At 35.5% G+C, this 16,871-nt stretch overlaps 1 protein-coding gene across 2 annotated transcripts in view; it reads left to right on the forward strand.

Annotated features, from left to right (window-relative positions):
- Cpr (Cytochrome P450 reductase) overlaps nt 1-16,871 on the forward strand; it is a 159,639-nt gene that overhangs the window by 129,409 nt on the left and 13,359 nt on the right. For both annotated transcript variants that reach the window (XM_090411790.1, XM_090411791.1), the window contains exons 11-12: nt 994-1,143; nt 13,608-13,872. In XM_090411790.1, coding sequence (XP_090267916.1) covers nt 994-1,143; nt 13,608-13,872 — 415 coding nt within the window. The remainder of the gene's footprint in view (nt 1-993; nt 1,144-13,607; nt 13,873-16,871) is intronic.

The following is a 16,871-nucleotide window of genomic DNA, read 5'->3' on the forward strand; positions in this document are numbered from 1 at the left end:
ACTAGTTTCTCTTCCTCCTGTTTTATTCTGTCTACCTCTGTACTTTGAAAAAGCCTTCCCATTGTCTTCTTTTAGCATTACAACCCCCCCTTCCCCATCTGTTCATGAAATGCATCAGTAGTTTCCTTTTTTCTTTGTACATACACAACATTGGATGTGCTATATGTCTTGCAATCTTTTGTGTGTATGGGTCTGATTATATAAAGTGAACATCAATCTGTTGTGTATTTTTAGCAGTGTACTATGAATGGGCTATGAATTAGCTAACAAAAGTACACTGCAAATGTAACAAAAGTACACTGCAAATGCAGAAAATCCATTTGCAGTGTACTCTGCATTCTTTACCAATGACCTCATGGAATTTGGGATACAAGAAACCCACAATATGTGGATCAGTGTTGTCTATCACAAAAGAATGTGAAACTCTAGATAGACAAATGAAATCTAAGAAATGGATACCTGCATGCAAGGAAGAAATGAAAAGAAAAAAAAATCGAAATCGTAGCTTTTTGTGTGGCTTATAAATGGTCACAAGATTGTGCTTTTTTAAGATCTGGTCCACGCTTTCTGTGATGCTGCAGATTAGATAATTCAGGAATCCTAGTCTAAAGGTCAAACTTTTTGAAGCCATTTCCAGCCTCCAGTAATTAATGTGTAGTCTCACACTGAGCACTGAAAATTGTCTACCACTTAAACTTTTACAAACATTCATGCCACACTGAGATTTCAATCCATGGCCTGTTGGTTGGAGAGCAGAAACAATATCCACCAACCAGGCCAGAAAACTATCTGAACGCACAAAATCAAACCATCTCCTTTTGAAAAACTGCAGCTTGCTTTATGGTTCCGTTTTACTGCTTTAGTGAAAGAGTAGAATGAAAAAATATATTGCTGTATTAAGAGAAATTGCATTGTTTTTTAGCCTGTCATTATTCCTATTGCTTAAAAAATTTGTGTATAATCAAGCTTTCTTCTCCTCCCCCCAATTTGTAGAATCTCTTTTCAGAGTGGATAATAAAGAGCTGCCGTAGCATAATACATGTCCTTGAAGATTTGCCTTCTGTGAAACCTCCATTAGATCACCTATTAGAGCTCATGCCACGACTCCAAGCTCGTTATTATTCAATCTCTTCTTCTCCCAAGGTAAGTAGTTTTCATATGCTTATTTAACTAATTTATAGGGCACTGACTCGTAACACCACAAGAACAACTATGATAATTTATTAAGCTGCTAATATTTCAGTAGATTTTAAACCAGCATCTTTAGAACACAAACACTCATAACACACAACTACTAATGCTTGAGTAATTGTGGAAACATTTCATAATTGTAATGCTTGTCATATTGATAAGCTTTATTCTTGATTTGGATTTAAAGTGGTCTAAACTATAAAATATAGCTTAACCATGAGTACCCATAAATAAAAAATAATAAATATTTGTGCTTCTGACCAAGAAAGAGGTACTGTGGTAGAAACTGAAAAATTCCTCCTTGAAGATACACCAATAGAAAAAGTTGATGAGTTTAAATACCTAGGCAATATCTTTAATAAAATTGGAAGATCACGACAGGATGTCAGAACAAAAATTGCAAAAGCAATAACAGCACTCCAAAAACTAAAACCACTGTTGACAGATAACAAGCTTACATACATTACATTTGCCTTATCAGTTAATTCAGTGTCTATACAGAAGTGAAACTTGGTCCCTCATAAAAAAAGATGAAAAGAGGTTGCTGGCATTTGAAATGATAGCTGACTGCTGAAGATACCATACACTGATCATGTTACAAATTTATAACATCATAACCAAGAATAACCAAGTTTTGAAAGAGGTAAACCGTGAGTAGACATATCGGTACACAATAAATAACGGAAAAAACTCACGTAGAAAGATTATTTATTAGTATAATTTTCGCCTGTGTGTCACAGGCATCTTCAGTACATTAAGCTCAAAATTAAACACTAACTGGCAATTCCAAAAAGCGCCACCTAAGTAGCTGGTGTAAGATAACTAAAAAGGTCAATAACTTTCCTAAAAAAAAAAAAAAAAAATTAATACAATAAAAAGTTAGGAAAGATTAGCTGATTTGTAAAGTACTATCTCCCATAAAGGGGATAGACGTAAGCCGTCGGATCTGTTTAAGTTAGGAGAATGAAGTAGAGTTTCACATGTTTCTTTATAAAGGCGTTCCATGAGAAACTTTTGTGAAGAACTCTTGTCTTTCTCCAATGAACTCTGTGTCTAGTGAAGATGGCATGTTCAGAAAGTCCAGACTTTTCAGGTTTAAAGTATTCAATATAAGATTGGTGTTCTTCTAACCGAATAGAGGTGGATCTTCCTGTTTTTCCGAAATAAGATAATCCACAAGAGCACGGAATCTGGTAGACACCTGGATGATTAAGATGTGGAAGCTTGTCCTTAGGAGAAGTGAGAAAGGTGGAGATTTTTCTAAACGGTCGAAAGGCAACAAAAATATTCAGTGGTTTTAAAACTTTTGCTATACATTCACTGATGCCTTGTACATAGGAAAGTTATTGACCTTTTTAGTTATCTTACACCAGCTACTTAGGTGGCGCTTTTTGGAATTGTCAGTTAGTGTTTAATTTTGAGCTTAATGTACTGAAGATGCCTGTGACACACAGGTGAAAATTATACTAATAAATAATCTTTCTACGTGAGTTTTTTCCGTTATTTATTGTGTACCGATCATAACCAAGATTCAAAGAAAACAGCTCATCTGGTCATATCAGCAGATCTAATGATCTCCTCGTTAGATCTTCTTGAAGATCATGAAGGATTTATTCCAGGAACTCGAAAAAGAAGCAGACCTAGAATAAACTGGATAGATAGTAAAATTGGACAGGTGCTTCACTTGCAGAGCTGAAAGTTAAATATCATTCAATTCAACAGTGGAAGATTTCTGAGAGGAATATTTCTTGATATCTACTCATTGGTCCTGTTGTTGACTATGGGAAGAAGAAGCTATTGAACTGAAAGTATTCTTAAAATTACTGTTTTTCATATTGTTGGTAATTTACATGACATGCTTTATTGCTGATGCCGACTCAAAAAAATAGTCTTTCAGACTTGTAATGGCTTCTTTGCAGTTTGATAGTTTTCTTCCATTTAATCCTGTAAAAATGGATATTTGATATATAAGCTGCATCCCAGATTGTAATGATGGTAGCATGTATTTTTGTTTAAGGCATTTTGTTAACATTTCTTTTATATGTTTTCTATAAATTAAACCTGCCAAGAAATTATATTATTGCTTAATCCTTTATTCAAGTGTAAGCAAAAACAGTTTATGCAAGAAGTATCAAGTGTATTTTCATGACAGGCTAATTGTATATAGTGGTGAATAATGACTTTATATTAATTGCCTTAGTATCTCATAATGCAAAGCACACATCTGAAAGAGTGATTTTTAACGGTATCATATAATTTTTTTATTCAAGGTCTCAACAAGCCTAGTATATACACATGAATGCATCTAAAAGATAATTAACCATTGTAACAGCATATAGTTGTGGCTCTTCCCATAATGCTTGATGTACACATCTGAAAGGATGTGTATAATGCGTATTATGGGAAGGGCCACATAATGGCAGGTTGCAACTATATGCTCTTACAATGTTAATTATCTTTTAGATGCATTCATGTGTATATATACTAGGCTTGTTGAGATCCTTGAATAAAAAATTATATGATACTGTTAAAAATCACTCTTTCAAAAATTTTTTGAGTGGATAAACTATTATTTCAATTGAGTTTCAGTCTATGTAATAGACCTTCAGCACTTTCTTGGAATGGACATTCAGCAACTTGGTATTATTCCAGCAGATTCTATTAATGGTCTCCATTAGGGAGCTACAGTGCAACTTAGTGAAAGGTCATCAAAAGTTGCTGTTGAAAATACAAGTTTTATTTTTGTAGTAAACAAGTGATTTGGCTTTGCTTTTTTGGTGTCATTTTGTTTATTTTTCATTGCTTAGCATAACTGAGTGATTGTGGAGATTTGCATGTTTGAAATAGACTTACTATTTTTGAAGTTTGTAGTGAATGATGACAAATTAGTGGTACAAGTGAGAGTGGTGCAGCATGAACTTTTTGAGAATGATACGTTGCTGTGAATGCAACATGTATATGTTGTGGAATGTGGAGAGACTGAACAGGAGATGAGAGAGGGTATGGATATGTTGAAAGTGATATTCTTTTGGGCTAAGAGTTATCAGTAGATGCGAAACTGGCAAACAAAGTTTGTGCGTGAAGTAACTTCATGACTGGGTGACTCATATATATAGAGGCTAATAACTTCTCTTGCCTTTGTATCCCATAATGCACAGCACATACCCTTATTGACATGGAAAGCTCAGGAGACAGCTTAGAGCTATAGCATAGAATGAGGTGTTAAGCTGAAGGGAGATAAATGCTTCATGGGAACTGGCCAAAAGATATTTAACAACATCAATGTTCAAATGTATTCTGAAGGTCAGAAGACCGAATAAAGTAGGTGTCAAATAGATATATAAAGGGATTAAATATGAAATTTGGAAGAAGAGGTGGAGGCAATTGTTATGTGTCATCCAGTCGTTTTCAACTCTTAGTGAACTTGTGAACAAAGGCTCTCCATCCCACTCAGCCTCTTGTCCTTTCTTTCAGTAATTTCAAGTTCAAGTTGATAAGTTCTTTTTTGTTGTCCATCCAACTCTTTCGTGGTCTTCCTCTTCTTATTCCCTCAATCTTCCCCAACATAACTGTCTTTTCCAATTATTCATCAGTCGAGAAATATGCCCAAAGTACATAAATTTTTGTTTAGCAATCATCACCTTTAAGGAACATTCTGTCTTTATATACTCTTTAATAAACCTTCTTATTGGTCATTCTTGCAATCCATGGGATTCTTGAGAGTCTCCTCTGAACCCAACATTCACATGAATCAATTTGTTTGCTGTTCTTTGTTTTCACATCCATGCATTACTACTGGAAATACCATTCTTTGACAATTCTAATTTTTGTGGCCTTACTCACACCTCTTTCTTTCATTCATGTTCATCATAGCTTTTTTACCCATGAGTATCCTTTTAATTTCATCTTGACATTTATCCTCATTTCTGATTCTGGACTCCAGTAAATCATAACTTTCCATGGTTTCTATTTTATCTCTCTACTATAAATTCACTTCAATTGCCAGAAGCCATGAGTTTTGTTTTGTGTTGTTACTTTCCCTCTTAACCAATAGAATTAACTGCTCCAGATCTTCCTTTGTTTCTGCAATAAGGGTTGTATTATCTGCATATCTTAAGTTATTTATTTTTCTGCTACCAATCTTAATTCCAGCTGAATCTTTGTCTAAGTTAACCATTCTCATAATATATTCACTATAAATATTTTTAAAAAAATGATAGGGCAACAGTATACAACCTTTATTTGCATGTGAAATTAAATGATAGTCCTATAATTCTCACAATTTCTGGGATTTGATTTGTTTGGAATTGGGATGAATACTGATGTTTTCCAATCTCTTGGCCAGTATATTTTCTTCCAAACCTGTTGACAAATTTCAATTCAATATATTCATTACTTCATCCCCAGCTTCTCTCAATAATTCCACTCCAGGAGTTTTTTCCTTTTGGCAACTGTTTCATTGTTGATATCACTTCGCTTTTCATTATCATGGATTCCTCAACAAATTGTCTCCTTTCAAATTCTCCTTCAATATTATCATCTTTCTTGTACAAATATCTCTGCATACTCTTTCTATCTTTTTTTTTGCTGCTGCTTCTATCAGACATTTTCCCAAATTACTTTTTATAACTCCTAATCTAGGGATAAACTTCCCTGTAACATCATTTATTTTTCTAAACAGATCTCTTGTTCTACGTGTAATATGCTTTCTTCAGTTTCCTTGCACCTTTTGTTTAGATGTTTTTCCCTCATCTTTCCTAACCTGCCTTTGGAAAACTGCACTCAGTTGTCCAACTCTTTGTTTCTCTGAAGTTTCATTTTTCTTCTTTCCTCTGCTATTTGAACAGCTTCTTCTGACAATCATTTACAATCTTTCTTTCTTGTTGTTTTACTCACAGTCTTCTTTGCTGCTTCTATGACTGTACATTTTGTTTTTTTCCCACAGTTCTTTCTAATTCTCTTCCTGTCTTCTCCAAACTTTTTAATTTCTTTCTGACTTCTGTTTTAAATTCTTCATAATGTGATTTAAATCAAATCTGAAAAAGATTGTCTCAAATCTCAAAAGAGGGAAAAGAAAACCAGGACGTCCTCTTAAACGATTTAACGATGACTTCTAAGGCCGGAACAGGCCACGCTAGGCCTAAATCCTTGATATGCATGATGATGAAATCAAATCTGATACTGTCCTTTTGTTTCTCCTTAGTTTTAATTTCAATTTAACTTCAGCTATCTATAATTCATGATTTGTCCCACAGTCTGCACCAGGTAGTGCTTTTGCTGCTTGGATAGCACTTTTCCACCTTCTGCTGACAACAGTATAATCTATCTGATTTCTGCATGCACCATTAGGTGAGGTCCATGTGTACAATCTTTTATATTGTTGAAAGCAAGTGTTTGCAATAAAGTAACTGTTCTTGACACAAAACTCCAACATCCTTTCTCCTGCTTCATTCCTCAGTCCTAAACCAAATTTTCCGGTGATGCCTCGTTCTTCTTTTTCTCCCACTTTTGCATTTCAATCACCTAATATCAAGAGAAAATCTATTTTATCAATACTGTACACTACTTGTTGCAATCTACTGTAAAATTCTTCAACCTCATCTTTACTTGAATATGTAGTGAGTGCATACACCTGTATGAGTGTAACATTCACTGTATGTGCCTTTATTCTAGAGAGAATTATTCTGATAGAATAATTGTAATCAGAATAAAGGCATATCCAGTGAATGTTACACTCATATAGGTGTATGCACCCACTACATATTCTGGTGAAGATGAGGTTGAAGAATTTTACAGTAGATTGCAACAAGTAGGGTACAGTATTGATAAAATAGATTTTCTCTTGATATTAGGTGATTGAAATGCAAAAGTGGGAGAAAAAGAAGAATGAGGCATCACCGGAAAATTTGGTTTAGGACTGAGGAATGAAGCAGGAGAAAGGATGTTGGAGTTTTGTGTCGAGAACAGTTACTTTATTGCAAATACAAGATTAATAATGGTAGCAATCAATCGCTACCATTATTAAAAGTTGAAGAATTTTACAGTAGATTGCAACAAGTAGTGTACAGTATTGATAAAATAGATTTTCTCTCAATATTAGGTGATTGATGGGAGAAAAAGAAGAATGAGGCATCACCGGAAAATTTGTTTTAGGACTAAGGAATGAAGCAGGAGAAAGGATGTTGGAGTTTTGTGTCGAGAACAGTTACTTTATTGAAAATACAAGATTAATAATGGTAGCAATCAATCGCGTGAGGAGTATAAAGAGCAGGCCAGCAAGGCACTCAGTTGGAAAGAACAGCAAAATTACAGTACGAGCACAAATTAGCAAATCAGGCCATGAAAAACTGTAGAGAGGTTTACAGATATGTGGCAGGTAGAAGGAAGAATATTTATGGTAAGATAATGTTAATGGATGAAAACTGTAACTGCTGCAGAAGACATTGTTGATGTATTCAGTGAATAATTTATAACCGTGTTTCATCCTCAGGGTGAAAGACAAACTGAAGTATAGAAGATGTAGAAGTTGGCTTAATTGTGAGAGAGCAGGAGATATATGAGGAAATAAATCAACTTGATAACATATCACCACGTGTCTTAAGGGAATTGGCAGTAGCATTGTTTTACCTGTTTAACAACAACAGCACAGGTTCCAAGAGCATGGAAAGAAGGTGAAATTGTTCCACTGCATAAAGGTGGTGATAAGGATGCGGCTACAAATTATAGGCCAATCTGTATATCTGGAGTTGTGGTTAAGGTGCTGAAGAGATTTGTAAGAATTAGGATACAGAAATGGGTGGATAACAGCAGTATTCTATGTGGTTGTCAGCATTGGTTTGTTAAAGGGAGATCATGTTTTACCAACTTGCTTATGTTACTATAACAAGGTGACAAATGTCTTGGATAAGGGAGATGCACATACAGTGGTATACTTAGATTTTGCAAAAGCTTTTGATAGACTGCCATATGACAAGCTGTTAAATAAACTTTAACATGTGGGATTGGATAACAGACTAGTGAGAGCTGTGACTGGCTGTCAGATAGGTATTCTCTGTGGTTGTCATGAAGTCACTAGTTGTGTGCCTCAAGTGTCTGTATTGTGACCATTGTTGTTCAGTTTGTATATTAATGATATTGGAATAGGTTTAACTGGCAATATGTAACTGTTTGCAGATGATGCAAAATTGGGTAAAGCAATGTAGGGTCAAGCAGATGTTATGGCCTTACAGGAGGACTTGAATGGGTTGTATGAGTAGGTAGCAGTATGGAAATTCATTTCACTGTTGCATAGTGTAAGGTTTGAAATTTCGTAAGCAACGATGGAAAGTATACACTTGATGGGGAAACTTTAAAGAGGTAGAAAAGATGAGAGGCTGGGACTGGTGGTGGACAAGGACCTGAAATTTGGGGGTCACATTGCACAAGTTGTGAAGTTGTCACATTGGATAATGGCAATAATGAGGAGAACCTTGACATGCAGGGGGAAAAAAAAAGAGTTTTGATTTCATTGTTTGGCCTTGATCAGGTCTCATATGGATTATTGTGCACAGATTTTGTCACAGGGTTTTCATGGTGACAAAGATATGTTAGTAAGGGGTCCAGAGAATATTCATAAAGGTGGTAAAAAAAGTGGTGTTTAGAATGTGGAGTATGAAGACAGATTGAAAGAAGTATATGATTGGGACACTTAGGCAAGAGTTATCAGGTTAACATAGGAGAAATTTTTCATAGAATGGGAGAGAGAGGGGGGAGGATAGAACAAGAGGCCATCCCTGGAAACTGTATAAGAAGGATGTGAGCCTAGTATAAAGGAGAATGATAAACTTCAACTTTCTGACCACAGTCACCCTAAATTCCTGAAGTTCAGTTCCATCAGTGTAGTACATAGCTTGTGATCTCTTCTTGCCAAAGTACATAGCCTGAAACTTGACCACATTAAACTGGCAGCCATTTACCTTTGCTCATAATGCAAAGTCTGTCATTCTCATGATCACTACATCGTCATTGACTTCACTCTTGTCAGCTTTGCATCATCAGCAAACAACTAAATACTTCCCTTCCCTTCAAGTCATTTCCTATGTCATTATTGTATAAATTAAACAGGTAGAGGACCGAGCCTTGTGGTACATCACTGATCACTTACCTTCTCCTTACACTCAACTATTTCATAAACCACCCTCTAAAGGAGAACCTTGACATGCAGGAAAATGTGAAGCCTATAATCTAATCCATCTCACCTGCTTCATAGCCATCTCCATTTACTCCAATTTACAAGAGATTTCCATAGTAAATCTTGTTGAATGCCTTTGCAAAGATTAATAGTATTAGTGAGTAGCCATTTCCTTTATTTAACCCAGTTATCACTTTATTACAGGAGGTAAACATATTACTAAGGCAAGACCTACCCTTCACAAAACCATATTACTCCCTATAAAGTGTCATATTCCTGTACACTCAGTTCCTGAATTTTGCCTTTTACCAACTTTTCCAATACTTATTTTGTGGTGATTAAGTATTGGAAAATACTTAATCACCACTCCTGAGATAATGATTAGCCTATAATTTTCTACTTCTGTCTTGGAGCCTGCTTGATGCAAATAGAACTGTTTTGTTCTCTTTCCACTCCATTGGCCTTTACCTAGAACTGATGCTTAAACAGCTTGGTTAGAGGGGGTGCTAATTGCTTTGCATGTTCTCTTAATATATGAGTTGATACATCTAATGTCCTGGCCATGTTGTCATTAAGGTTGTGCCAATACCCTATGCACCTCTAGTACATCATCATGTGTTCTCCAGTCAGTCAGTCATATCTGTCAGTGTAATATCACCATCTGGATGGTGCACCCTTGCAAAATGATCACGCACTAGCTCAACCATTTGATTTCCTTCCATTAACTTCCTGTCAACACTTGTTAAAGACATCCTTATTTACTTGCTATATAGTTAAAGAACTCTTTGGGCCTCATAAGCTAGCTTCCCTCTCATAATTTCTTTTGTCTTTCCTTACCCTCCAGGTCACCTTTCTTGCTTCTGTCTAGTACTGGTCAAGGGCATGCCAATCACTTTTTTCTTTATATTCCTTCCTTTTTTGCAACTCCTGCTCCATGACTATAAATCCATCTAACTCCTACCTGATTTTGTCTTAATTTTGGGTATGCAGTCTGATACCGCATTCTTCAAACACCAATTGACCATTTTCCATGCACTACCAATATTTTCTCTCCAAATTCTTATGCCATGGCACATGGCATTGCTGTAAACTGACTCTTGAGTGTCATAATCAACTATTCTATAATTCCACATATATCCCTTATATGTGGAATTATTCCAAGCGAAGGTAACTTGGTTAGATCAGTTATTACTAAGTTCTGTAATGTAGTGACTAGATACAGCACTCTCAAACCTCATGTCCCCTCCATTCATGCTGTCTCAAGTCATTATCTCTTAGCAGCTGTATAAATTTAATTTCCTTCCCTCCCTTAACCATTCCTCCTGCCAGTCTATGTCTCCATAACTGAAATTCTCCCATAATAATTACTCAACCTGCATTCATAATGCTAATTTGCCAATGCATGCTATTTACATTTTGCCTTAATCCCTCTAGCTATATGTGAGGGCATAAGGGAAAGTTACTATATATTTCATCCTGTTGGCTGCTCTCTCACATAAGAGAGCTTCAGATGAATTGCTTATGAATTGCATCTTTGTCCTTCTGATGTACTTCTACTCTTTTTAACCTCATTTCTTCTGCTAGCATTAACAAAATCCCTCCTTTGATGCATTTTGCTCTTTCATGTCTAAAAATACTATATTACTTGCATTCTCTTCCTAAGGCTCTATCATTCTCATTCTAGTAAGTTTCATTAAGGCATATAACTTTTGGCAAAGTTGAGCTAACTGCTGCCTAAAACTCTCTCTTATTCTGAGTTCTTCTGTCATTAGTATATATATATATATATATATATATATATATAAAAACTACATATCCTCTTCATTCCCAAAACCTCCCTTGTGATGATTATCCCACTAAAGTTAAAATCATAGAGAGCTACATTCAGCATCATGTGAATACTCCCCATTTACCTCTAGGTTGCCTAGACCCACCCCAAAACATTCTAGTTTCTCTGACTATGCATTTTCAAACTCTCACTGAACAATACTTTCTCAAGCCACTTGATTCTGAATTCATTTTCAGATAGATGGTTTGTATTTGAATTTGCATTTTGATGGAAGGGAGGATTTACCTTATGTAAATCCTTCCATCCATCAAACTCACTCTATACGCCCACAAATTCCACACAGTTCTTCCTGCACAACCTGCACACTGACTCATTTGTAATCATGGCTCTTTATCTCAGCTCACTTCTGTCATACCATGGCAGCAGATTCACAGCTTTTATTTTCTGGCTTTTCTTATTTGCTTGTACCAGCAACTCATTCATATCTTCTCACCTGCCACACTTGTCACCTGTTAGATCATTAATACCAGCCAAAAGCATCTCTTTACTGTATTTTTCATCCCTTTCTCTTTGAGCACACTTATGAATGAATGAATCACCATGCAAAATATGTTCTTTATTCTCAAACTTTTGCTCTTTCATGCTCTGCTTTCTCTTTTCTCTCCTTTCTTTGTCATACTACCTACCAGGTGTTTCTCCATTTCTCATATTTTGTTCTGTCAAGAACTCCATATAAGCATGCTGTTTTCCTCTTGTTATTATCTGGTCATTATGTTCATTTTTCATAATTTCATTCTTGCTGTCACTCTTACCACATGCATGCTTGCTTTCTTCCAGCACTTGATTTGTAGTAACAAACACAATCATGTTCGTATTTCACTATCTCTTTCCTTCTTACTGCATTGCTAAGATCCTTAATCTTAACTCCAGGGAAATATGATTTTGTTACATACTCCTCAAGCACTTCTCTTATCATGGGATCACCATACAAAAATCAATCCTTATTCTCCTTTTTCATACTTTACTTTCTCTTCCCTCACATCTCAACATCTTTCATTTCTGTGTCATACCACATGGCATGCATTTCTGCCTATTCAGTCTCACATTTTTCTCTGTGTAGAATTCCATGTAAACATTCTATCTCTGTGATTATATTATGCTCATTTTCTTCATTTTCTGTTGTTTCATTCTTGCTGTCACTCTTACCACATGCACACTCACTACTAACCTTGCTGTTCATATTTGCATTTTCTCACATTCCATTGTTTTCAGCTCACCACTATTGTTCTTCTTATTCTCTCCACACTTCCTGCATTGATCAAGAATTTCACTTGGAATAATGAGCAAATAGAGGTGCTTCCATGGATTTCCCATTATTATCTAGAAACATTCAGAAGAAATTTCGACCTCCATAAATCCTAAACCATCTTTATGGATCCATTACAATGACAACATTTTTAATATCTGGAAATACACAGATCAAGAATCTGTGTGTTTCCAGTGTTTATCTTGAATATGAAATAGGTAGCTCTTTCTACTTTTTTTTTTTTTTTATACTGTTTAGAGGAGAGCAATTCAGCTGATAATGATTCTTCCCTTCACAAACTCACTTCAGTCACTCTTTCACAGATGCACTATTTCAGCTGAATTTGTTTTTTTCTGGTACTTCCATGAATGCTGGGCATGTTTAAACATAAGCAGCAACTTCTGAGCATCCAGTTACAGTTCAACTGCAAAGCATCGAACCTCTTCTTCTTTTATTCCATCAGACTCTGTTCTCCGGAACAGCCTTCTTCACAAAATGTTTCCCACCAACTACAAACTCAACTCTTACCTATACTCTACCATAACACTAATGTATTGTTTGTTCTGCATCTGGTATGTGAATTGATATAAAGAAAAATGCTTATTATTTCATTATATAAGTCAAGTGGATATTAGATCCAACATTATTTCAAAGCCAAATGTAGAAACTATGCAAGTTCCGTAAGGTAAGTTGACCAGAGAGCTTATGGAAATGCATTCACGAGTTGCCTTAGTATGGACCACTTAGAAGACATAGGTTACATTTTGAGTTGGACCAATAAAAGGTGAATATATAGATGCTTAGGCAGTGCCTGTCTTCTAACTGATCCATGCTAAGACAACGTGTGAATGCTGGAGGAATGTATTCCCATAAGCTCTCTAGTCCTGTTTACCTCATGAAACTTTCATAATTTCTACATTCAGTTTGAAATAATGCTGGATTTAATATCCACTTGACTTATATAATTTTACATTGCCAAACTGAAGCCTTTTGGCTCTTTATTTTAGTAGTTTATTATTTCATGTTGAAAATGTAGAGCTTATAAATGATGTTTTTTGAACTTTATAATATAAAGTTGTCATTGTGAAGCATTTTATCTTTCATACTTAAATTTGATTTAATTTATTCATGTGCCTCCTGATTTTTGACAGTTGCATCCTACATCCATCCATATTACAGCTGTGCTAGTGGATTACCAGACCACAGCAGGGCGCACCAATCGAGGAGTTGCTACTGATTATCTTTCTTTCAAAACTGTAGACAATGGGAATAAGCCTACAGTACCAATCTATGTACGCAGATCTCAGTTTAGACTTCCCAGCAAACCTCAAACCCCTGTTGTTATGGTAGGTCCAGGTACTGGATTAGCCCCTTTCAGAGCTTTCATTCAAGAGAGATATTACCTAAAGAAAGAAGGTACCCTTTGTTAGCAAATTGTTTTGTTTAAAATAGTGTGATACTGGTCTAATTTTTTTTGAATTTTGAATAATAAGCAGGATTTTAACTTTTCATTATATTATTTTGACAATGTAACTGGAAACTATTTAATGCTATTCTACTAGATATGCATACTGTGTTTGCTCATATAACTAATTATTTCTGTTGCAGATTGGTTTCATGACGGAAAAGTTCATGTTATATAAGGCTCCTATAGGCATTGACATTGACTTCAGTGGTCATAATGCCAGTATTTTTAATACATGTTATAAAATAAGCACTTGAATAATTATTTCCTGTTATTTAGAGAAAAAAAAATCACATTAATTATAATGTGGGTTTTTTCTAAATAACAAGAAATAAAATATGCTGAAAACGTCAGATATGTGACTCCATCAGTTTGTATTCCCAGAAGTCAATGTATAAACTTAAAAATCAGTATTAAAAAATATATTTTATTATTCTTCCACAGTGCATTGACAACCAACCAAGATCTTCTAATAGTAATTTATTATTTATGTAAATAATAAATTGTAGAGTGCTCTCTTTCAATGAGTCCTTGGAGGTGTCACGTCATCATAATAATAGTAATGTATTGGTGGGAACTATGATAAGCAATTTCCCACTTCATAAATATAGAATTCAAAAAAATCACATATGACTGGAATGCCGTTGTTGAGATATTCCTTCCATTATAGAACACGTTGCAATGTATCCATAATTAAGGTGTATATGCTGCATACTGAATTTCAACCTGTAGATCTAGTTTATGTGGTGGTGGTGGTTGTGTGGGGATTTGCATAGTATTCTTTTAACCTATGAAACCAAACCCTTGAGTATGTCAAGAAATAATGAAATTGTGAGCATTTTTATTGTCGTCTTCTTCTTCACTGTGTGTTAAGCTTAACAGCCTGTCACACACCAAGTAACTTGGTTTCATAGAAACCTCATTACTTTTCTGATGGTTAATCCAATCTACATAATCTGCTATGCCTGGAACATGGAATTTAACCAGGGAGTGGTGGCGGTGTTTCCAAAACCCCAATCCAACATATCCTCTCTTCATATAGGCATCCAAAGTAGAGGTGCCCAGTCAATAATTAGATGGTATACATAGGTGTTATCAATGACTGCATCAACAGTTCACATCTAAGACTCATCATTTAACCACTGAAGACTGGAAACGACTTTTTTTCAGAAGAATCTTGTTTTTGCAGCTATGCTGTGTAAGTGGTGAGTTAGGTAACAATCTGGGGAGAGGAATTACTTTGATGTCATGATACAGCAGAAACAGACAGGAAGCATCAGCAATATGGTGTTGGGAATATTTTCTTGGGAAGCTATTGGAGCTCTGATACCTGTAGACCATAATATGAATGTTACTATAAACACAATTTTCCTTTTTTTTTTTTTTTTTTTGTATGTGTGTATATGTATTCAGTAATACAGAGAGTGTTCATCAGCAGAAGTACTTATTACTTCCATGCACTGTGAAGAATAAGAGTTATTTCATAACAGAAGCACTTAATAGAGACATGCACAGTCTTGGTCACATCTGACCAAGACACATGATATTATATGCATGATATATAACTTGTTCTTGTATTCAGAATTTAAATTTGTTACCAGTTTTTCTGTTTTCTCTCTGAAAGAAGTTCATGACATATTGAGCACAATATATAGGAGTAATAAATTATACACTCAATGGACAAAACATTAGAGATACCTACCTACCTAATAGTGTGTTGGGTCTCCTCTAGCACCTGTACTCTCCAAGGCATTGGCTCTACCATGTTGCAGCATTGTCCACAACTGTACCATAGACATCAGTTACCAGATACATGGATCTGTCTCATTCTACATCCCAGAGAGAGATTTGATTAGACTTAAATCCAGGGACCTTGGGAGCCACTGGATGGTCCCAAACTTGATGAGTGTTCCTCGAGACATGCCTACGTGGTTGTGGCCTGGTGGGGTGGCACATTGTCCTGCTGAAACAGACCATCGACTGTAGGATGCATGTAGGTCCTAGATCTGTAGGTTAAATTTTTGATGAAAGCAGACCATACTTGATGTAAAATTAAGCCTTGATTTTTATTGCATTGTGTAGGGATCCTAAGCATTTGCAAGGCTTCTTTAAATTTTCTTGTAAAACAGTTACAATCAATATATGATATTTTTGTTAGTTGCCAAAGTACTTGATAGCCAGTAGTAGTTGTGTAGAATGCCAGGCCTGATTTATGCTCTCTTCTTTTTTCGATGTCTTTTACGTACTCAGACATGTGGGTCTCTCCCAACCTTCCTGTCTGGCCTATGTAATAAATGACACAAGAGCAATGAATCTGATAGACACCTGGTTTTTTCATGGGTTATGCGGAGGTTTTGGTGGATGTAGGAATCTTGATATATTTTGTAAAGGTAAAAGAGCCACTTTTATGTTATGCTCGTGGAGCAGTGCAGCCACTTTGTCTGTTACATTCTTGATGTAAGGCAATGTTGATTGCATTCTTGAAATCTTGTTTAAGTAAGGGATTTGCAGGAGATGTATTAAGAATTTTTCTGATTGTCTTGGGTTCAAAACCATTAAGTACGAGGTTCTGTTTGGGGAAGTGCAGCTCTTCATTCTTTTAATTGATGTGCTTGATATATTGTATGCCCTGTATCGTAAAGTTTTAATTATGCCTATCTTTTGGAATGGATGGCGGTGTGAAGCAGAATTTAAAAATCTTCCCATTGTTGTAGATTTTCTGTTTGTGGAAAAGGATACATTTTTTCTTCTTCATTTACTTCGACAAGGGTATCAAGGAACGGTAATTTTTTGTGTTGTTCTGATTGAAGTGTGAATGTAAAGATTATCTGAACAACCTATATTGGGATGTAGGTTGTTCAGATAATCTTTGAAAGCTATCAACTCATCCACTGTTCCTGACCAAGTGACAACTATCATCTATGTAACATAACCAAATTTTTGGTTTCTT

The sequence above is a fragment of the Typopeltis vanoorti genome, chromosome 22 (assembly GCF_054136105.1).
Source record: "Typopeltis vanoorti isolate ZY-2024b chromosome 22, IOZ_Tvanoo_1.0, whole genome shotgun sequence".
NCBI classification, from domain to species: Eukaryota; Metazoa; Arthropoda; class Arachnida; order Uropygi; family Thelyphonidae; genus Typopeltis; species Typopeltis vanoorti.